This window comes from Dicentrarchus labrax, unplaced genomic scaffold (assembly GCF_905237075.1).
Source record: "Dicentrarchus labrax unplaced genomic scaffold, dlabrax2021, whole genome shotgun sequence".
In the NCBI taxonomy this organism is placed as follows: domain Eukaryota; kingdom Metazoa; phylum Chordata; class Actinopteri; family Moronidae; genus Dicentrarchus; species Dicentrarchus labrax.
The window spans coordinates 1,918,990-1,942,194 of record NW_026136714.1 but is presented as its reverse complement, the minus strand read 5'-3'; the positions used below and the strand labels follow the sequence as shown (position 1 = coordinate 1,942,194).

Sequence of the window (23,205 nt, the reverse complement as noted above, 5' to 3'; positions counted from 1 at the left end):
ATAAACAAAACAGCTCCTTAAACTTATCCAAGAACCTGCATATGTAAAGAAAAGCACATATTTTCCATTCATTTCAAATACATAAATAGACTTAAGAATACAGTAATAGAAAGGTTTGCCACTTAAATGCATTTTATTCTGTGCTCTTATACTGTTAATCAACAGGTAAATGACATTTATCATTTAGTAAATTATCATTTGCATAAGGCATAAAATCAGTGAAGCTGATAAAACATCTTAATGCTGTAACTAAAACAGTCCAAGAATGGAGAAAAAAAAGGCATCATCACATGCTCTGGCCTTGCACAGGACAAATACTAAGTAGACAATTGCAACCACAGAGCTCGCAAAAGCTTTACAACCAGAATTGATGTCTATTTGTGCCTCTCAATGACCAGGGCTTTGTGTGTGCTGAGGGTGGAGCACGATCCCCTCAAAAGGCATAATGAGCCTCGGTTCAGATGTAAGCTGTGAGAATTCGCTGCGTCGCTCGGTGCACGTCGTTCAGGATGTGGCTGTGCAACACTGCAGACACTAGATGCTCTTGCTAACAGGGAAGTGAAAACACAATAGGATGCACAGACTGCAAACATAGTAAAATAATCCATAGAAAACTCCCCGCTCCTTAAACACTCTTCTTCAAATAAAAACTCCGTTCTCTCAGGAAAAGGAAACTTCAGAATGTGAGAAAAAAAACAATCCCACAATAATAATGAAAAATACAGTGCAATACATTTCAACACCTTTGATAAAAAATAAAACTTCATTCCATACTTATGAGTAAAATTCCCATAAACGCAGCAAAGCAGAAAATAAATTACCATTATATTTACATTATACAATATACACTATACTGCGTTGTAATTTTAAGTTAGTGTTCACGTTAAATAGCACATTTTTCCAGATTCTCCCGGGTTAAGAGTCTCTCCATGTGCTGGTGAAGCAGCAGCACAGTTCCTCTGAGCGGCTCACGTGCATCCCCTGCTTTACAGTATGTGAACAAGACGCACACTAACATCTCGGAGGGAATTCAGTTCCTTGGACTGTCCATGGGGAAATCACAACACTGCGCTTGCAGAAATGCTCGTACACAGTCCACAACACTGAAGTGTGTACGCGGTGCCACACAGCTGTAGAAGCACGGATAAATGACTGAGGGCTTTTTGCTGACATGTTTGGAATTCTCCGTCACGTCAGAGGATACATTTGTTTACAATCCTTACTGGAAATGTAGACGAACAGCTACTTGACACAGATGCCGTACGGCCGTGCGACTAAAGTTTGCAGTCCACTTCTGGGTGAGCAAGTTAAATGTGGCCTCCCCCCGTTACAGGTGTGATGGTGCTGGATTGGCGTGTAACGGATGCTGAGTTGGATCCATCTGAGAAGTTGTGAGAATGATCAGCAGTGAACAGACGACAGTAAAGCGGTGTCCTGAAATCTGGGTGTGTTCAGAGCATGCAAGATAATCACTAAACAGAGCTACTGCATTACTAAAATATGTCTTCACAAGCTCACTTCACAGTTGACAAAACACCGAGCAGAATGTCAGCAACAATTGGCAGCGGTGAGTGAATAACATTAGGCAGTGAGAGGAGAGGCCTGTCTCGCTCTTCACTCAGCACTGCAAGACGATTTGATTGCCAGCAAACAAGTGGGCCATACTGAATAATTCATGAGAACAAACTGAGAGCAGAAAGTGGCTTCTTCACTTTGGTTTTCAGCACACGGACTGAGTTTCCTTTCTTTCATTCTTTGCTCTGATGAAATAAGAATTACACTGTATTATCTTGGAGCTGAAGCATGACCTGGGATTGAAAATCACCCAAGCAGAGAAGTATGCAGGTACTAGCTCATTAATACCCCCACTCACCTTACATTCTTACACAAGTCCATCATAGAGTGACAGTGCCTGAACGATAGAAGGGTCTGCCTTTGAGCCCTCCTGAAACTCCTGCAGAGTCAGCTTCCCATCTGCATTCTGGAGGAACAACAGGAGACAAAATGAACATGAAACCCCTTTAAGGCTTTAACATAGAGTTTCCAGCAGGGGGCAAAAGAGGCTCTTAAGCTAAATCGTGTTACTCCTGTTCTATGCTGGTGGACTGGATCTTTGGTTCAGTGCACTTGGATGGTAGCCACTCTCCACCAATACAAATCACTAAAGTGCTGCTGTGCTGCACAGCTAGTCCATTGGGCTGATCTTGGCAGTAGCGGCCTGACGAACACACCCATGCAGGCTGCGTCTCATCTTTCACTAAAGCTGAGTGGATTCTTGGGGCTGAGGGAGTGGGCATTAGCACCAAGGGCTAGTGGTGGAACGGACTATATATGATGTTTATAGACTGCAGCCGGTGTTAGTGACGCTGTGATGGCTACAGCAAACAGCTCTAAACATAACAGTGTCCATGTCAAAGCCCCGAGGGTGGCAACGAGGGCAGATTCGGTCCGTTTAATGGTAAACTAATAATCATTACTGCATTTGTATCAGGGTCAGGCAAAGTTTGAAGTTAAACTGTAGAAAGAAAGATCAAATGGTACATCATCTAGTGCATTATCATTAGCTATGTTTATATGGAGCCTAATATTCTGATTTTAATCCTTTAAACATAAAATAAATATGTTAAAAATGCTCCATATAAACACCTCAATCAGAATTAAACAGGCAGGAAATTTCAAGCAGTTACAGAGGGGTAATCATAAACCGATCAAAGGACAAACTGTGCCATGTAAACAATGTAATTACTCTCTGGCTGTGTTCTTTCAGTGCATTCAGTGCAAATGTGTGGGGAGGTACTGTTCTCTACTCCCCAAAAAATGTCTGGACCCCTGCAGAGAGCTTGTTTTTGATACAAACTCTTGAAGAACTGAACGTTATTGGGCGCCTTGACAGTAGGAAAATAAGAAATAATGGCCTATTTAAAAAAGTCCACAAAAGAATGAATGAAGACCAAAGTGCTGAACAAATTAAAATCCGCTGGAAAACTTTGAAGAACGCCTATTACAAGGCTAAATCCCAAAACAAAAGTGGATCAGACCACACCAAAGCATGGACTAATGAATGCACTTTGCACATGTCACACCCCAGCAGATCACATCCCATGTGAACATTTGACCCAAAATCTTTGATCTAAATGATTTCAATCAAAATTATAGTGTGCAGTTACTGTCTTCATCACTTCTGTCTTTCGATATCATTTCAGTATTAAAATACTAACCTTGTCCATCATTGCAAAAATACGGTCAACTCGCTTTTCTGGTGTGTTTTCTTCTTCTGGCAGCTCCACAGTGTTCCCCTAAGATATCAAATCATTACACTTTGTACCATTCAAACAATTCAGATTTATATGTCAGATTTATCTTTTAACTTACCACCATCTGATATATGGCATCTACGATGTTCAACATCTCATCTCGGGTGATGTAGCCATCATTATCAAGGTCATATAGTTTAAAAGCCCCTGTATAGGGAAAGATATTAAGACATGTGGCTTTTACTGCAGCGAGGAAGGCCATGCTGAGATCAGAAAGCCACTCTGACTTCAAAATGTAAAACAAAAGATTATATGAACTATATATTTTCATGGATTACAAAGCACACAGTGTTTCATGTGTTTGGAAGTGTTGAAAACGGAGCACAGACAGCTAGCAGCCTTTCATGGTTGCTTCCCAGTTCAAAAGTAGTCATTCTGGGTATAAATAATGACCCCGCTTGGCTTCAGATTTAAAGTTTTGAATGTTTTTCTAGGGTGTTATAGTTTCAAAAGAGGTTGTCAACATATTGGGTCATGACCCCCGGGTTGCAAAAGCCTGCTGTATCTTGCTAATAATCTCCTATTTGCTCTCTAGGAACCCGTCGGGTCCTCTTTCATATGTAACGCTCGGCAGTCAGAGCTAAATCCTGTCATTTAAATGTCAAAAAATAGGGGAGGAGGGTGCATCTTCTTACATCTCAACTTCTCATCTAGAGTCCCCCGGGAAGTCACAGACAAGGCCTGGATGAACTCAGAGAACTCGATGCGTCCATCCTACAGAGTGACAGAAGGGGGAGAGAGAGAGAGAGAGAATGTGAGAGAGGAAATCGCCCAGAGACAAGATGAGCATCTTACTTCACACTTGCTGTACTTTCATGAGCTCCTTGCAGTTCTTTCATGGTGTCCTTGCTGTATTCTGCTGAAAACGGGGCCAGACGTTTGCTCCAAGTCAGCTGCTATTTTTGCCCTGCACCTGGCTCTCTCCTGAGGCAGAAATATGTCACCTCTGGTCATTAGTAAGATGGATGCTACTGGCTCATAGTCTGAAACTTACAGCACACAAACAACCACTATATATTTGGGGCGAAGTGATTCCAGTGATTCTACATCATGAATGGGCATGTCACATAATCCTGTCCGACAAGGAAGGAAATATCCCCCTCTGACACTTATTTCCTCGCAGCTTTGTTAGAATCCCATGCACTGAATATTTACACAGAAGCACAACATTTCCAATTGCCCTCTAAAAATGTTGGCCTTCAGTGTTCTTCTGCAAGGCCACACATTGTGCAGCACAGAGAAACGTCTGCTAACACAGATAGAATAATCAAATATAAAATGAACGCTCAAAATGGCACAAACGCCGCTAATTCAGACCAACTCATCATGTTATGACCTCGAGCCTCAAGCAACTGCAGGAGACTCAAGTCAAAGTGAGCCGCTGCAAAAAAGAAATGCCATCCACATTCTAAGCGAAAACCCTGTGGACAACAACGCATATAAAATCGACTTTCTGGTAGTGAAGCTTTCAGGCTGTGGTCAGTTTATATTCTTACCAGATACTAAAGGTTTGTGTTCCATCACAAAAACATTCTGCTGCAACAGCTGCCCTACCTGTAACCTCTCTGAGTCCTGCCACAGCTGAAGAAGAAAAGCCAAGTGCTCGTCATGGCCTTGGGGTCGGCTAACTTTATCTCTACCAGACATCTGACCAGCCAGACAATGCTGAAGTCATGCATTGCTGATTACATAAGTCATAAAAACTGTTAAGATCAATGCATTCTCTAACTATGGGGTGCCTAACGCTAATGAAGGTCATAGATAAACATCAGACGGAGGGTTTGTCTGATCTTCCTGACACAAAGCCTCTTAACTGAAGTCAATAAATCTCCAGGGGCTCACCAGCATCCCAGGAGCTGTTCATCTACAGTTTGTCTTCCAAAACACAATTTGAATAATCTTGTACAGCTGCAATTAGGTGGATTACTTCAGACAAATGTAGCTCATAACAACTTGTTAAAACATGCTTTATCATAATATCCTCAAATCCTTAGAGAATGCACCCACATAACTGAGATAAGAGATTCATTAAAAAGAAAGTACATATACACCATTTGAAAAAATATATTGGCATCCACTTTTAGAAAAATATTTCTGGCACAAAACTAAGACTTACGATTCTGTGTTACTATTGATGCTATGACTCATCTGCAGTTCTCTGTTTACCCATTTTTTAAAGGAAAGAATCATCTGTGCTGGTGAAACACTTGACTTGATTTTCAGGCAGAGAATGATTTCTGAATCAAAGAATGTTTTTTTTTTTTTTAAATGAATGACCTCCAATACACGCAAAATATGGCAGGATTCTGTTTGTACCAAACTCTCTCACAAAAAAAACCAACTGGATTACTGCAGTTTTTGACAGGTTAAATTTAAGACTTTTTAAGACAATTATGAATGCAATCTAAGACCTGTTTTACAACCTTACTGGCACAAAAAAGGTGTGGACCATATGGCGGAAGATTGGTATTTGTTCCACGTTGTTTTTGTTTTATAGTTGATACAGCATGATCATATTGCCACAAACTTTACACAAGTAATGTGTAAATTCACATTCATCCAGTCAAGTTTTAACATTTTTAAGACTGTAAAGATCATATTGAAGATTTTTAATGCCTAACATTCAGATTATTGGATGTTAGACTTTTTAAGACCCCACAGACACCCTGAAAAATATAGCAATCAATACACATAAAATAATTTGCAAAGTACACTGAGTACGCTAGAAATGAAATTTCCCACATGCCCTAACACTGGACATTTTGATTTAACTAGAATTCCACTGAGTCCAAAACTGCTTTCATTCAAAAGGGGTCTAAATAACAATCCTTTTTCTGTTCACAAACCTGATAGCCTGCAGACCCCCCCCACCCCCCCAAAAAAGAAGCAGAAAGGGCCAAAGAAGCAACAAAATGAAAAAGGTTTCTATACCATACTGCCCTTTTATTCTGTGCAACCTCTGGCTGAAAGGAGGACCTTTAGATTAGCTCCATTCTCAGACACTGTCCTTATCTAACAGCAACCACGGACAAACAGCCACTGTCAAAAAATTTCTTATAACAAAGATATCTGAATATTTTTTCTGCCTCGTAACAGAACAATAAAGCACATGAATTCGATTACAAACCTTATTTTCGTCAAATACATTGAAGACAAAGGAGGCAAACTTTGTGGGATCTCCAAAAGGAAAGAACTGCTTATAAATCTTCTGAAAGCCCACAGCATCCAGCTGCCCGCTTGGACAATCTTTAATGAAGCCTTTGTACCTGAAAGATAAAGCACAGAGACAGATTATTTAAATAGTTTTAAAAAAAGGGAAAAAAATGTTTTTACATTTTTAATGTATTGAGAATACATACTGTACAAAAATGATGAAAGACCGAGGTCACCTCCTCACTTCTACAGTAGGTATCACTGATTCAGTTTGAAAAAGTGTGCTAGATCAAAAAGGTAAAGTGCAAAACTATTTGTCTCATTCACAGATAAGAAGATCGCCTTAATCCAATAGCAAGCCCAGAGTGGTTAACGCTAATCAAATTACTCCGTAGTCCTCTTTTGATAATATGCGTGGCTGATAGATAAGTCTGAGAGCTTCCTCTCGCCCCTGGAAATGACATATCTAGAGAGCGACTTAACATCTCTATTAGCCTAAAAATAGAAGCATCTCATAAGCAATTTCAAGCGCAGTCACTCAAAGGTAGGCAGTTTCCTTGTATGTCTGCATAAAGGAACACAGCAGCCTCAAAGTCTAACTAGACTGTAACAGGTCAGGGAGCAGAGGAGAGAGCGGTAGCCTTTACAAAAATAAATGCTGGATGAAAAGTTGGAGAAAGAGGAAATGGCAGGGAAATAATAACACTCTCTTGTTATAAAAAGCATTGCAAAAAGCTTTTGCTCTTGATCAACAGAAAAAATGACGCAAGTTCACACAAGGGAGCACTGCATGTTCGTCTGCGATTCGGTTAAGGCAGGGCTGTAATTACGGCCGGAGAGAGAGTGTTCTGATGAAGAATGAAAGCCAGGACAGATCTTTTGCACTCTGGCTCCTCACTCCTCTTAAACTCTTTACTTTTAATCTGCCCTGGAGATAATGAAGCAGCTCCATATAGTCAAAGAGATGGAGAGACGCTTTGAGCAGCAGCCGGGAAGAAAGTTCAGCAAGAGGAGAAGCGAGAAAAGAGCAGAACCATGTAATTCTCCTTTTTGAATTATCTGGAGATATGTGGGAAAATGAAAGCCTGGCTCACTATAATGCGGTATGTAAAATACAACCTAATTGCTATTCAAAGTGCAGAACACATAATGCATATCATAATCCAAAGGCGACCCATTTCACCTGGATTCTTTCATTTTTAATGTGAATATGGAATATCATATCAGGCAACCAGTATAAAAGGCTGAATGATATTGTAACATGTTGTATTGCAAAGTGCATGAACTGTATATATAGTATACATGTTTTAGTAGATAGTATATAAAGTGCATACAGTAGGGATTGTTTACTGCTAAAGAATGGTGTATCTATTAAGTATTTGTATTAAAGATAGATTCTTTTACAAGTGAAGCCATAGTGAACATCATTATAAAATCAGGAGCTTTATAAGGAGTGGTTGTGCTCCTCTTATTCATCATTTCAGGCTGGTCGAATATCAGCCAATTTTAGTTTATCGCAGACTAAATAAAACTGATGTATCTACTTATCACAGATATATTGTTATTTGAGTTCATGCTCGCTGGTAGGTAACAAGAAATTGCAGAGCAGAAATGTGTTTTGATTGGAGCTCGTCTTGTTGACGCAAATAATGGCTGCAAAAAGCGGAGAGAGGAAAAATGAAGACATAGGAATGAATTATCATCACACGCCACATGAATAATGTGGTCCGGGTGCCCTGATTGAGGTCGAAACAGGTCTGCATTTTAAACCATTACGGCTGATTAAATAATGGCCTTTAAAAGGGCACCAGTGATTTTACACGTGTAAGTTTAAGTTTACTTGTCATGAGGAGTACGACTCACTGTGCGAAACATGCCATCTGTGGCACTGGAGGAGCTTCCAAAGGTCTTTCTTTTAACCGAGAGCGGTATGCTGTTTGAAAGAAGTGGGCATTTAGGAGGCCGGAGACCGATAATGAAAGACGTCACGGTATACGTGTAGGATGAAAGGATGTCTGACCACTTTTTTAATCTGTTTCTTATGAGTCACTCAACTATATGAAAGTACAATTCTAAATCAGTGAAGTACTTCCCTGCCTGAAATGCCTGAAGGTTTCCAATTTCAAGAGCTTCAGAGCTCATGTGAAAATGGTAGTATGGTAATTGTTTTATTGTTGCTCTCCTGCAGCACAGTCAGACTCACAATACAGTTTTTAAAAAATGTATCAAAAGAGATTCAGAAGAACCTCGTCTTTTTTATTCCACGTCGTCCTCTTCTTTGTCAAAACCTGGTGCCTACATTACCCACAATGCAACTCGACTACCGACAGTTTGGTTGGAAATTCGGATGTGTTATGCTAGTTGCGGCTAATGTAGCCATGAGCTGCTAGCTTTTAGCCAATATAAGGATGTATGTAAAATTGGTGCAGTTCCTCTTTAATAAGTTATTGGCGATAAGCAATTTCAACCATTAAAAATGAATTTAATGTTCAAGTAAAGGGTTACCCACGTCATACACTACTGTACTTTATCCGATGGTTATTATAGTTTAATTAAGGAGAGGCTACATATTCATATAATTGACTTAAATCCAAATGTTTTTTTTTTGTTTTTTTTATTTTTGTTGATTCGTGTTGTTTTTTTTATAGTGACGAATGATAGCAATTCAATTTTCCATTTAACACGTTTCTTTATTTTTCAGCTGTAAAATCTCCCCCCAATATCTTGATCAGAACTCCTAAATAATCAAATTTAAGGGATTCTAATCCAATATACAGTTTTTTAATTTTTCAACTCTTAAAAATAAATCAGCACTGGTTGGGATCGAGTCCGATTCCTCAATATGCACTTTGATTTACCAAAGAATTCCTAACAGTGTAATGTTATTTTCCCCCTTCAGCCAGTCTATATTCACATTCATTTGCTTCATTAGGCATAAATAATACACATGTAATGCTGACCAGATTAGATAGTCACACCACCAGTGGAGTTACATAAGCAGAAGACACATATACAGTACACACTGTACCAGTGTAAACATGTTTGCCTACTGTCAGAGTCATCAGAGTCATAATCAGAATCACCTTCATTTGCCAAGAACACATCAAGTGCAAGAAATCTGACTTGTGACACTGGTGCTAAGACACATACACAGTCATACTGTACTTGAAGGAGTGCAATAATGCAACTACGCACTGTATTAGCAGGGACATAGCAGACGTGACATTGTGTATCCGACCACACTGAGGAGCCAGCATGAAGATAAAGTATTTATTACTGGCACTGGCTCCAGCTCCTTGGCATCTACCATGGTGGTTCGCTAAAGAGTTGTGCACGATGTTTCTCTTGCTCCTGCTTAGCTGGCAGGAACATTACTGCGCTATGGCATTTTGTTATTGATTTCAGGTGAGCCTCGAGCATACTAATGATGTTCCCTTAGAGGAGAATTAGAAAGGGGAACAAATTTAATGCACAACACAGGCATTTATCTAACCCTGCTAATTCTTCTGTGTCTGTGCCTGTGCTCTAATTACACGCCATCTGGCATTTCCCCTGGTAAAATTCCCTCTCATCCCTCACACTCAGCCGTGTTGATTGCTGCTGATCTTCAAGTGAGGACTCATGCAAACTTTCCTGTGAAAGACAGCAAGAGTGATGGTGAGCTAGCTAGCTGCACTGCCGGAGGGGGGTGGAGGTTTAAGGGGTGGGGGGTATTCCGCCCCAGTGCACTCAGGCAGCCCCAGAGACGGGCCAGCTCGGAGGCTCTGGACCTGCCAATGCCCACTGATATCTAATGTTGCTGCCGCTGCTGTGTGGTGGTGAATGTGCCCTGGCTCCTTTCTCTCTGTAAACCCCCGAACACGGGACATGCAGCTAGCTCTCAAGGCAGCGCTCTCTTCATGCATGCAAAATTAGGTCGTGAAATGCAAAACCAAGGCAGGAGAGCTGAAGTGTGATCATTTTATTACAGTGCTCCCTCTCCTGATATTCTTTGTCCTTCATTTTCAAAGAAACAAGAGCAGCGTGCAGCAAACAAAAGCAATGACTATTCTCCTGCCCGAATCATCTCTGTAAATAAAGATGCATTGACGCTTATCCGTGTGCCAGCGGCTGTCAAATTGTGCCTTCAGAAAAACACTCAGACATTCACACCTTAACAGTAAGGATCACTCTCTGTGCCTTATCCTGACCTGAGCCGTGCTTGTTTCATGAATATGTTTTATTTTGATATGTGTAAGTACATATTACAAGACTGTGACTACAGGCTGGGACGAGACAAAGGCGAGACCTCTGCACGATGATCAGAGGCTGGTGCGGGTCACGCTGACTAACAGGTCAGGACAGGAAGGATTACTAATCGGCTCATGTAGTCATTAAATGTCTGAAAGTGAAGCAACCCTATGCCCCCGCCATTCTTCTGTTATCAGACATCCCTTTTTGCAAGCAGAGCAAAAAGGTTGTGGAGGAATGCATCATGGAAATGTTTGTATCAGTGTTATCAGCCTTCAAAGTCATTCAGCCTCAGTAAGGCTTCAAAGTCATTCTATTTTCAGAACTCATCCGTCTTCAGGGTAGAGTGAGGGAGACGGCCTCAAATCAACTATCAAACAAATAGTAAATACACTATCCATGGACTCAAGAAACCAGATCCTGGGCAGAATATATCAAAGAAGGGTTCTGCAAGTGGGTCAAGATAAGACTCCTGTGAGCTCAGTAAAGACACAATTGCTAATATATGACCAGCCTCACATCAGGAATGGAAACATTGTCATTAAAAATGGAAGCACACACTTACCACTGCTGCACCTCTTTCTCTGTAACTGTAAGAGAAAACAAAAAGTGACATTAGCTCAGAAGAAAACTTTGGTTGTCCTACAAAAAAAAGTTGTTTGCTGTTAGATACAACAGAGGAGCCAAGTAGTAGCAGCATTAATCATCTTGGCCCAATCCTTTCAAACACGCATCTTCTGACTTTACCAAAAAAAATATGCAACAGTGTCTACATGCAGTTATTGGAAAATAGCCACGTTTGGTTGAGTGTAGCATAGTTCATTGATTCTAGCATACTATCAGAAGAGATGAATAATAATTTCTCGTGGCCAGTATAGTAGAGGACAAGTGGGAGTAAACCCAAGGGAGCCACAAAAAGACACACAAGGCTGAGGGAATGAAGGTCAGTCGCAGATTTAAGCAAGAGAACTGTTTAGGAGGCAGGATGTGCTATCGTGCCCACACAAACACCATTATCTGCCAGTATCTAATCAACCAATCCCTCATGGCTTTTCCATGTCTCTTTACTTTCTCTCAAGTAACCAAAGCAATTTTCGGTCTCTCGGCCCCTGGGGTTGCTAATGAAAACAAGGGCTGAAAATCAATAGCATTAGTTTAACCAGGTGGTCCATTGAGAGAGACTTTCTGAATTCATGCTGCTCAAAGTGTGAGGATAGATGCTGTCACTATTGTTGGGCCTCGGGCGAAGCAAGAGCCTTATAAATACAACAAACAGCTCGTTAGTTAATCGATAATTTCTCTTACTGTAATGTTTAACCTTGAGCAAGTCATAGTCATGGTTACTACAAAGGTATGCGACCACGGAAACTGAGCAAGCTGTGGGTTTCCCGCCCAGACAGTCACCTTCTACAAATAAGATACTTGAATTAAATACTTAAAAATATGTTGTTTCTACATTTGGATGTTTGAGCTTCACTGTGCAGAACGATGTATGTGCAGAGGTGGACACTAGAAGGATGTTTTCACATTCATCTGCTGGAAGGGGAAAGTTTCTCTGTGCTCACTGGAAATCAGATTTTAAGGGGCCTATGAGCATGATTTGTGACATCACAAGTCACATCAAAAAGGCAGCCCCGCAAGGAAGTTTGCAATTTTGTCCAATCACCACTTTTCTCCAAAATCTGCCCCATCACGGTAGTTTCTTGCCAGTTTCAATTACATTTTATTGGTATAGTGCCAGATCATAACAGAAGTGATTATCAATTTCACATAGCAGTCCCCCATGCAAAATATTTAAGCAATACGTCACCAAACTGTGACAAGCAAGTTACCTTATTTTTGATGAATTATAACAAATATCATAAAAATAACAACGACTTTTGCAATTTCCACTTCCTCGCGCAAATTTCATTGCAAGAAAATGCATAAAAACATTGAAACGTGCAATGTCATTTCTTTAGATAAGCTTCAGTGTGAAATCAACAACTGCCAAAACAAAGCCAGCCTGCAAAACCCTGGAGGGGCTGTGTGCAGTGAAGTAGGAGACATCTCGTGCCCAGAAAGAAATGAACAAAATTTGCATATTTTATTCTATCTATGAGGTAGAAGCTGATGCCTATTTAATGTGGAAATTATACTTGACATGACACTATTATTCCAAGAAGACTATTATATATATATATATATATATATATGTCTTAATACATGTCTGGAAGGGATCTTTAAATTATCTGGACTGGTCAGATAATAGAAATATATTCATGACAAGGTTAAAAAGGATTTTCTGTAAACACTTCACCGTAAGATTTACTCATGTATTCATAGTGTGACTACTGCAGCCTTGGAACAGAATCATACAGAGGCTATCGATAAGAGGGCCAGGTCAGGTAGCCGTCGGTTGCATTTCTCTCAGCCTCAATTTGTTCTGCTCAGCATTTCACCAAGAAACCCATCATGTGACCCTTTCCCGGGCAATAAATGTCAGGGTCAATCCCACGACTGTCAGCCAAGCCAAGCTACCATTAAATTGGCCTCAAAAGTCAATGTAGTCCAAAATTGAGGCAATTTACCATGGCTACCATTTCATAAAAAATAAAAATAATTCTTATATAGCTCAGTCAGAGGCAACGAGCAATAATGCAATCAGCCCCCTGCAGAAGAGTGCAGGGCCCACTCAGCCGGTTGGCCCTCCAGGGTCTACTAGAACACATCCAGCTTGCACTGTCACTGTGAGCCTCTTCATGGCTTTGACAACTTAGAAAATCATCATGCTATTAAATGGGCCAAGCCTACATCCTGCAGACATTTTAATAGGACTGTTTGTCTCTCTGTGTGATGCCAGAAGAGTCACTTGGAAAAGCATTTCTGGGGTTAATTAAGCTCTCTTAAAGAACAGGTGATGCTGCAACCCTTTCACTAAGAACAAGAAAAAACACCGGCTAGCCAGAGCCTTTCCACAGCTTAATGTTATCTCTGGCCAGAAATTGGTTTATTTAAAATACAAGGTCATAATATTTTTTATGAAGATGTTTTATGAACTAAAAACAAAGCGGAAGACTTCTATCGATATTCTTTTGGAGTAAACAGGCCGCAGTTCTGGCCTGGCCTTGTTGGTTGCCTGTGAACGCAGAGGGCGTAATTTGCTGGGAGAAAACACCCTACTTCTTCTACCACTGAAACAAAAAGACACATAGGCACGGAGAAATTTAGTCCCCAATCTGTCAAGAACCAAAGGAAAGCGCAGGCTAAAATGGCAGACAAAGCTTCTCATGGGAGAGCAAGAGAAAGAGGCAACACGATGAAGGAAAGCAGAAGTGATAGAGACTCGAGCGAGGCAACGACAGAACGAGGGAGAATGATCACGCTGGGAGAGAAAGCTTGGTGCCCCTCTCAACGATGCTAACCAGATAAGATCCTAATTATACTATTCCATTCCCTGCTCAAAGAGGGCAATTAGGGGATAAAGCGAGAGAGACAGGGCGAAAGGGTAAGAGCAGAAGAGAGAGAGAGAGAGAGAGAGAGAGTAAAGGACAGCAGCAAGCAGCCCAGCCCAGCACGAAGCCCAATCTTCCTCCACAGCAATTTCCTGCCACAACAGCCTTCCGTGGTTCTGCTGTGGAGAGACCCACCACACAAATAACACTGTCATTAAGCAGCCAATGGATGTCAACTCCCACCCACACCTGCACACTGTACTACTCAAATAATAATAATAACGCCGAGCTCCAGAAATAACACACAAACGATTAATATAGTGTCTTCCGAGCAGACGTCTTTGTGGTAATTATAAATGTAATCTCAGCTTAAACTGGACTGAAAACTGTGGAGGAAACATCTTTTTTTGTTCAGCGGGAGATCATCAATAAGTAAGTTAGCGCTATGAAGGCGAGGAAAGCGAATGCGGTCGACCTGCAATGTCCTGATGAGTCGTCAGGAACAACACAAATCCACGTATGTGCAATGTGCAGACTCACTCCAGCTTTTGGCCCTGGTCATTCCCACCAATGCCACCATTCCTGTCAGCCTGCAGGAGTGCCATGTTTATTTTATGTCACGTCCAGCATAGCTTTAATTCATTTAGACTTTGTTTATATTCTATATCTATCTATCTCTGTGATCTGCATATAAAACCACATCCTCATCTCTAAAACCCCCAGCTTGATCGCTGATACAAACATCTCGCTGATGCATCTCCATATTCATAAATCCCTTCAGCGTGATTTAAAGATGCTGATTACAACTTTTGCCAGACCTTAACCAATCACAACATTCAAATGTAAATTTATATCAAATGGGGGGGGGGTGCTTATTCCCAGCTGACATTTAGTTGTAGCTCCGTTCTGTTGATAACAAGAAACTGGCGTAGAATCCCAATATATCCCAGCAGGCAGGGCTATTTACTGTACAGCCTGTATGGAACACTGTGGGCGGAAAATGTGATTTAAAACTGCAGCAATAAAATTAAAGTAATATATTTCTTTCACATACTGTATTGTTTTTTTTTTAACCTTCAATCTCATACAGGCTAGTTTGTGCAGGATTTTCTTTCCAAAGACAAACAAAGAGAAAAAGACCTGGCGGTACTCACAGTAGGTTTTCCTTGTCAACTCCTCCACCACCTCTTGCTTGAGCTTGCTGTTTGATTTACCCATGATCTTCAGCTCTCCTCCACACCCCCAAATCCACCTTGGCACGCGGCACCTGTTACTACCTCCTCTCCAGTCTGCTCCTCTGCCAAAAACATACACAAACGCAGGGGCCAGTTCAGGTTCAGTGACACCGGTGAAACAAGAGTAACACACTTTTGTTTTGGTTTGGAGAAAAGAAAAAAAGAAAAAGCAACTTCCATTCAAGCTAAATGAGTCTATCGTTCTGTGTAGGTCACTCTAGCTGCAGTCATGATCTGCTCAGTCATCAGCCCTGGCACTCCAGACAGGCGAGTCAAACCCCAGGGGCCCGCAGGCCGGCAGGTTGTTGAGTCTATCTGAGCGCCGCTGAGTGCCTATGTGACCGCCTCATTTCTTCACAGCAGTCCGTGGGCGAAGAGTGGCGTTTGGATGCGTTGCTACCTTCGTCCTTGGATACAAGAGTCACTCAGTGGCTGGGTTAAGCACGCTCACTCCCTCACAGTCATTCTCTGTTCTTCTCACTCCTCCCACCCCTCCTTTTTCCCACCACTATCTCTATTGCTCTGGGTAAGTTACTGTAGAGAAGAATCCTCCCTCTTGACAGCTGAGATAAGGAGGTGTGTAAACTAAAATACAATGAACAGAGCTCGCCTTGGATACCCCCCCCGCTGCACTTTGTACTCACTCAAAGTGTTGACTCTAATCCCAGGAATTCATACAGACATGAGAGTTTAAGAAAAAGTAAAAGCTTTCAGTAATAATTTATGGAAAGCAAAAAAAGAGAAAGAAAAGAAAAGAAAAGGGGTCTCTACATAGTTCCTAGATTCTAGATGCCAGCTGAAAGGAGATCTGGTCTTGCTCTTAAAATAAGTGTGTGAAGCTTATAGGCGGATTTGAAGAGTGACAGTTTTCTTTTCTTCTCCGTTCTGACTCATAATTCTCCCTCCTTCCTGGCCCCACGACAGCATGGTATGGTGATTTCCTCCTCTCTGTCACAGCAGACAGGAGATGAGGGATAATGGAATTTCTCTGTATCACGGACCTGGCGTCGGCATGCCACTGATGCCTATCCACAGCAACTGTCTAAGCCCCAGAATAGAAAATATGCACTAGGCACCTTCACTGCAAACATCTGTCCTCCGTGTCCATGGCCAGTGATGTCCTTCTCAGGGGTGCCAGGCTGGTAATCACCATCTTGTGTTCCTTGTGGTCTCGGGGTATTACTTAGACACTATGAAATAAACACAGACAGACAGCAGTTTCAGTGAGAACGGAAAGCATCTGCTGTGTTTTAATGGAAATGGACTGTGTTGTCACCTAGAGCCACAGACACATGAGCACTGGACTGGAAAATCACTCAAAACAAACAACGACCTTTCTCCTGTGTGCCGAAGCTGCCGTACAGCCCACAGGCTGGCGAGGCACAACGTGGGGGCAAGAAGAGTGGCTGCAATCTAAGTGCAGGGGGGCTATTAATGAACTGAACGCATTTCAATTAGCACAATTTTAAATGACAAGCAAATGAACTGTAGCTTTAAGTCTCAGACGTGATCGATTCAGAAACTAAGACACACACCTAATGAAAGGCTGGATTAACACACACGTGAAAGAGCGCGTTGTTTGCATATATATATCCACGTTTGTTTTGGTTGACAGGAAACGCATATAGGCTCGGCAGCAGCAGGTGGGATGTTGCCTGGCAGCACCATAGCAACACACACTTTATGGCTCCAGTACAACAGACACAGTGCGGGGAAAGCTCGCTTAAAGGCACTGTACACGCAACGTTTTGGTACCCACGCTGCTCCCCCCCTCCCGTTAGCTGGGTGACTTCAGGAAAATAAATAAAAACAAAAAACAAAACAAAAAGAACTCACCTCCAAATAAATAAAAGCGTTTCCACGTTGAGTGACTTCGGGGTTTCTGCCTGAGCCACGGACGCGGAAAGTCGCCGTCCGAAGCAAAGAGAGAGAGAGAGAGAGAGAGAGAGAGAGAGAGAGAGAGAGCCGCTGTCCGACGTTGTGTTCCTCCGCCGAGTTCCGGAGCGACTCGCTGCTGCGCGGTTGGCCGCCCGTGCTGCTCTGATGCCGGCGTCAGGGAGTGACGTTGCTGCTGGCCCCGACCAACTCCGCTCGGTGCCAGAGACACTGACGTCGCGGTGCCGTTGCTCATACACTGACTCTTTGTGTGCTTTAAGACTGCGGTTCCCACCCTTTTTTTTTTCCTTAAGGGGACCCCTTTTTCTATCATTGAGTAAACCGATGAGCCCCGACAGAGTGACATATTCTATGGATACTTCATATTACATGAGAGTAACAGCTGATAAACTGTACAATGAACCCAAACAGTGAACTAACTAACTGCAGGAAGTTTGTATAAGACGAGCGATTTGGATGAATTTTGAGCAGATTATTTCAATGTGAATATTGATATTGATCAGATATTTTTTTGAAATACATTTTTAGTAACTTTTTACACAATTCTTTGTCAGCAGTTTTTTACTTTTTCACAATCATACATACCTACTAGGCTTCTTTTTTGACTAAATCTATGTTTGACTTGTTGAGATATAGTCCTACTATGTATATTTTTTACACCCCTTAAAATTAAGAAGGTTTTGCGACCCCCCTGTGAAGCTTTGTTGACCCCTAGTGGGGGGTCCCTAGCCCCAGGTTGGGAACCAGTGACTGGTTAGTCCACCCAAACTCACTTTCTGACCCACATTCTCAGTTTTAAAGGCACTTTTATACATGTGATACGATCCAAAGCCTATGGAAATCCTTGCATGATTGGCTAATCTCCAAATCCATGAATATAGATTTCTATTCTTGTGATTCTATTCAAATTGGAGCAATTTTGAAAAATAAATAAATTGTATTTCTTATTAATAATATTATAATTATAACAGTATATAACATACTACATGAATGTCAATGCGCCAAATCAGTTCCAGTGTTTAAAATTGGTGTTAATAAAGGAAATTCAAAATTTAAAAAAAGTCTAGGATATTCTTGTCAATGGTGGTTCAAATGTTTTTCATTATGTTATGACTGGAGGTGCTTTACATTATTATAAGCTAATCACTGCATTAGATTGTGTAATGAACTGTATGATACAACTAATCAGAATGTGGTTTATTGCCAAGTAGGTTTTCACATACAAGGAATTTGCCTTGGTAAATTGGTGCATAACATTAAGAAATATAAATAAAGACAAAAATAGAGACAATAATAGGAGCCAATATATACAAATATAAAAAGAGAGAGAAAATGTACAATATGCTACAAAAAGCTACAGAAATAAGTTAATAAGTTTACCAGAGAATCTACAAGTTAGCAATGTTACATATAATGAGATCTGGAGTGTACAATGAAAGTGCATTGATTAGATTCAGAGTGGGTTTAAGAGTCAGATGTCAAAACTCTGACAGCAGACCTTTTTCACAGCAGCTATTTTGATATAGTAGGTTAAGCACTGTCAGTGCCTGAAAATGCACCAGCACTTCTGATTTTTGTCCACATGACTACTCTTACTTTTTATTGGGTGCCGGCACCTCTGGTGATTATGGTTGTACCCACCCCTGAGGTCATCGAGGTCCAGGCCTCTGTATTTTTTCCAAGGGGTATACAATAAAAGTCTGGAAATAATTGACCCAAACTAACTTTCCTTTCATGCTTTGATGCGTACCCCCCAATCTCCCCCTAGCATGTTCAGTTTCTCAACCTTGGTTTTTCTAAAACCCTGCATATAGCAATGCTGGAGAGGGAGTCTTAATACCTAAAAGAAAAACAGCACTGAAAATGTCCTTGTTAAGAATGAGGGTTATGTTGTGTTTAGGGTTGAGGTGAATTGGGGTACTGGTTCCTTTTTTGGTCCAAATGAGGCACTGGTTACAATCATACTAATTAAGGTTCAGTTCCATTCAGATCAAATAGAGTCAAGGTTAGGGATGGGACGATATTATCATGCACAGCGATAAACACATCTATCTTGGTGTTTATTGTTTATTAAGGATCCCCATTAAAAGCACATGTATGTGCCCCTAGTCTCTCTGGGGTCCTGGACACCAAAAATACAGTACAAACATACAATATAAAAGAAAATACAAACATCAAGTTAGAATATAACAGTACTAGACAAATCAACTAATAAGGGAAGACAAGAATAAAGTGATAACAGATCATAATGAGATTTAGGTAAAAATAAAACGAGAAGAAAAAACCCAAACAGACCAGTATACGTGTTCTTATGCTGTTATGTGAAGATATTTCTTCATGTGCTTTCTAAAAGTTGTTTTGTTATGAACAATAGATGAGATATGATATAGCAGAGAATTAGCACTATTGACCTGTAGACAGTAGTTTTATGAAAAAAATTAAAATTCAATTCAAAATCCATGTCATTGGTAACACCTATGATTACCCTACTATTTCATGTCAAAATGGCTGCTGTGAAAAACTCAAATTATTAATCAATTATCAAAATGCTTGGTTACTGTAAAATTGTGTATGATACCATTTCAAGCTATAGGCCTGTGTTTATAGTCTAGAAGTAGCTATTAAAGGGACTATTTAGCGTTAAATTGGGGCACTCACAAGAGGTTGGAATAGTCAAAACTAATCCAGCAGAAGCTGGAATATACTGACTCTTAGTCCTTGGGTCAAGCTTCAAAAACACTACAGTTCCCATAATGCAACAAAATGTAAAATCTTTCACTAGACCCATCAACATATAAACGGTGGACGGCGCGTCTCCACTTCCTCTCTGTACACTTGAACATACATCAGTGGGATGAAAACTACCTAAATTGTCAGAAACCATCATGTACCATCTTGATTTTCTCCCATCTGCTAATATGGAAGCAGGCTTTATGACCTATACTGCAGTCAGCCACCAGAGGGCGATGGAGATATTTTGGCTTCACTTTTGGTGAGCTGTCATGTCATCCATCTTTATCTACTATGTGGATGGTTAGACCTTGTCTGTCAAATGCCCTGGGGCAAGTTCAGTTTCACTATGGTTCCCGGGTTGAGCGACATGTTTTCTTCGGGCTTTGAGGTACATTTGGTGGGTGTGTCAGAGGTGATAACCAATCAGCTGCAACGTTGCATGTATATAACCAGGCAGTGGGCATGCATAGAGGGTGTGGCACCACAATTTTTGTTTAAATAAAGGTTTTGCTATGTTTTGTTTGGGCTGAATGTAGCCCAGGACTTTTAACATCCACCCACAAGATCTTAACACTGACTGTTTAAAATCTGAGTCTGAAATAACCCCGATGACACCATCGGGTTATCTCAGTTTTCTCAGACTTTAAAAATCTCCCTTCAGAGTCGCAAAAGACATGATACAATTGTTTTCACAGACTAATCAATACTCTACATGACAAGTAAACTGATGTAGAAGATTTAAGAGTGTTAAGTAAGTTCCAAGTTTTGCTGTAATACTTCTTTCTATAGCCATTATATAACAAAATGTCCTAGACTAGAAGTCTAGAAGCTTGAGAGTGGGATGTAAAATTGCGAGAGCATACCAGGAAAATTCAGGTTAAGTTTGTCCAAACATAGTCTACTATAATTACTGATTTGGAGAGCACAAGGCCGAGCTGAGAAAATGATTTCAGATATACTACTATATTTGCTAGGATAGGAGAAGGAAGACCGGTTAGAAGCAGAAGATTAATGTTCTGCAGTCTTCATGTGTATTGATTGCTTATTTAACTACATGAAGCATGCAAGGACAAGTCATTTTACCCACGAGTCTCAATTTATCACATTTGTGACTCATCCTTGTTACTCATGTGAGTCCAAACTTTGCAGTCAGACCTTTGTGCATGCAGCCTGTTAAAATTCTGGTCCCATCAGCTGCATGTCAACAGATGTTCGGTTATAGCATTGGCCCATTAACAACTGCCTCACCATCATTCTATAGCACAGACAGTGCTTTCAGCCGATTCATTTGGAAGGGTTGGATCTAAATGTGGGCTGTGTGGCTTGGTCATCTTAGTATTCTGTGCCCTTCCCTGCAGTCCCTTATTGCAGTCAACTGCAGTTACAGTAGTCTCGTAGGAATAGAGGGAACAAGGCTGAGCAGGAAAAAGAGGCCATGGCAAAATGGGGTAAATTAATGGAAGATTTCTAATCTTTTTATGCAGTAGACCCGAGAGCAGGTGGAAATAAAGGATTGGTTCTTTTTAGAAATATAGTTAGCTTCAACTCCAGCTTTGTGGGATTTCTCATTATATTAGTTTACTACCAACCATTAAGTCCAATATAGATCTCAGTTCCATACATTTTGACTGTTTTAGTCTCATCGAAAAAATGTGTGTGTTGTCAAGGAAATGCCATAAATTACAGCTGCAAATCCAACACATTTGACTGTTTCTAGAGACCAAAAGACCCACTTTGAAACATATTAAAGCTGCCACTTATTCCCATTCTTATTTGCTTATCTGATAGTCATAATGGGGATATGGAATTTCCACAGCACAGCATCAAACACAGAAGCACTAATTTCAATCATTTCCTATCATTCAAACACACATCACAAGAGCACTTCCCCTGAAAACAATTCAGCGTAATTACTCGCAGATATTTGTCCATTTATCAGAAACCACACACACACACACACACACTATTATCATTAAATCATCATCAGCATCATCGGCATCATTAAATGCCCCTGCAGCGTCTTTGCATCACCATGATGTGCTGACATATGCTTAAACAGCTGGGGGACTACTGGAGGAAAACCACTGCCTGGAAAATATCTGTGTATTTTGTATAGTGCCACTGAGTTATAGCACCGTCGGTGGCGCATTACAGGCTGGGAAGTCATCATCTCAGGGCTGACAATATTCCATCAACACAATATTTGTCTTAATTAGCAGTGAAAACACAAGAAGGTAGTAAAAGCTCCATCAGCAGCAGGAAACATTCTGGAGTTTACAGATTTTTAGTATATTACAACTTGAAGACAGAGTTGCTCATACATAAACAGAGCGCATAGCGGTTGAGAGAAACATGAGTATATTTGAAAAACTGATGTTATGAGGCCATTTGGTGGTGATATTTTTATGTATGGCTGTAACTTTGATTCAACATCTGATTCATCACTCTGGCAGTTTTATAAATAGTGACATATACCTAACAGAAATGCAGCTTCAGTGAGTCAGACATGAAAGATGTGCTAGATTTAACCAAGGCTCTGTGGCTATAGTAACAATTGATAACTTGGAAGATTAAAAAAGCACTGTCAAGACAAAGATTTGATTATTTAAGTATTCAGTCTGTGACTCAGACTCAGACCGTGCTTAGAAAGCAAGATGTCCGTGCCAGCTGCTGAAATTAACATCATGAAATAAATTTTCTTTCAAACAGATACAAACAAACAAATAGTTTAGGTACTGGGCTGTCATGAAGAGGTAAACATTCCTAGTTTTTGCACACATGAATCTTTTACAACAGTGTGACAGATGGAGGGAAAGACAAAGAGCAGCAGATGAACGAGAATCCTTTTATGTACAAGCCAGAACCACTCTAGATAAATGCGTCTCAAAATGAAACACTGAGAGGTTGGGCCTCACAATACAAAATCGAGTTAACCAAATCTCAGTCCAAAAGGCTGTAACAAGTAGCAAACCATTTGGAAGGTTTCTGGGGGGTATTAATTACAGATTTTTACAATAAAATGTATAATTGCAAGGAAAGAGTGACTGTATTTATCTAACAGACTAAAGAGATCCCTAAGTCTTCCATGAACAACTTCCTCCTTCTTCGCTGACTGCCACCAAACAACATTTTCCTGAGGCATCATCTGTTGTGCCAACTTGAGTATCCCATATGGCTAGATATATATAATTTAGGATCATAAATATACCA

The 23,205-nt window shown here is 40.7% G+C and overlaps 1 protein-coding gene across 3 annotated transcripts; it reads right to left on the bottom strand.

Moving 5' to 3' along the window:
• Window positions 1-114: 114 nt before the first annotated feature.
• On the bottom strand, window positions 115-17,484 carry LOC127376255 (neuronal calcium sensor 1). 3 transcript variants are annotated; one of them, XM_051422970.1, is made up of 10 exons: window positions 17,203-17,484; window positions 16,443-16,556; window positions 15,286-15,428; window positions 11,263-11,287; window positions 6,442-6,580; window positions 3,950-4,028; window positions 3,373-3,461; window positions 3,219-3,296; window positions 1,874-1,981; window positions 115-1,441 (listed from the first exon to the last, which is right to left on the bottom strand). In XM_051422970.1, exons 3-9 carry the CDS (start codon window positions 15,347-15,349, stop codon window positions 1,883-1,885), a joined length of 573 nt encoding a protein of 190 aa, XP_051278930.1. In that variant the 5' UTR covers window positions 15,350-15,428; window positions 16,443-16,556; window positions 17,203-17,484; the 3' UTR covers window positions 115-1,441; window positions 1,874-1,882. The 3 variants fall into 3 exon arrangements, with proteins under 3 accessions (XP_051278930.1, XP_051278929.1, XP_051278931.1); XM_051422969.1 differs by having other exon boundaries at window positions 115-1,381; window positions 17,203-17,483; XM_051422971.1 differs by lacking the exons at window positions 16,443-16,556; window positions 17,203-17,484 and having other exon boundaries at window positions 115-1,381; window positions 15,286-15,842.
• Between the last annotated feature and the right edge of the window lie 5,721 nt (window positions 17,485-23,205).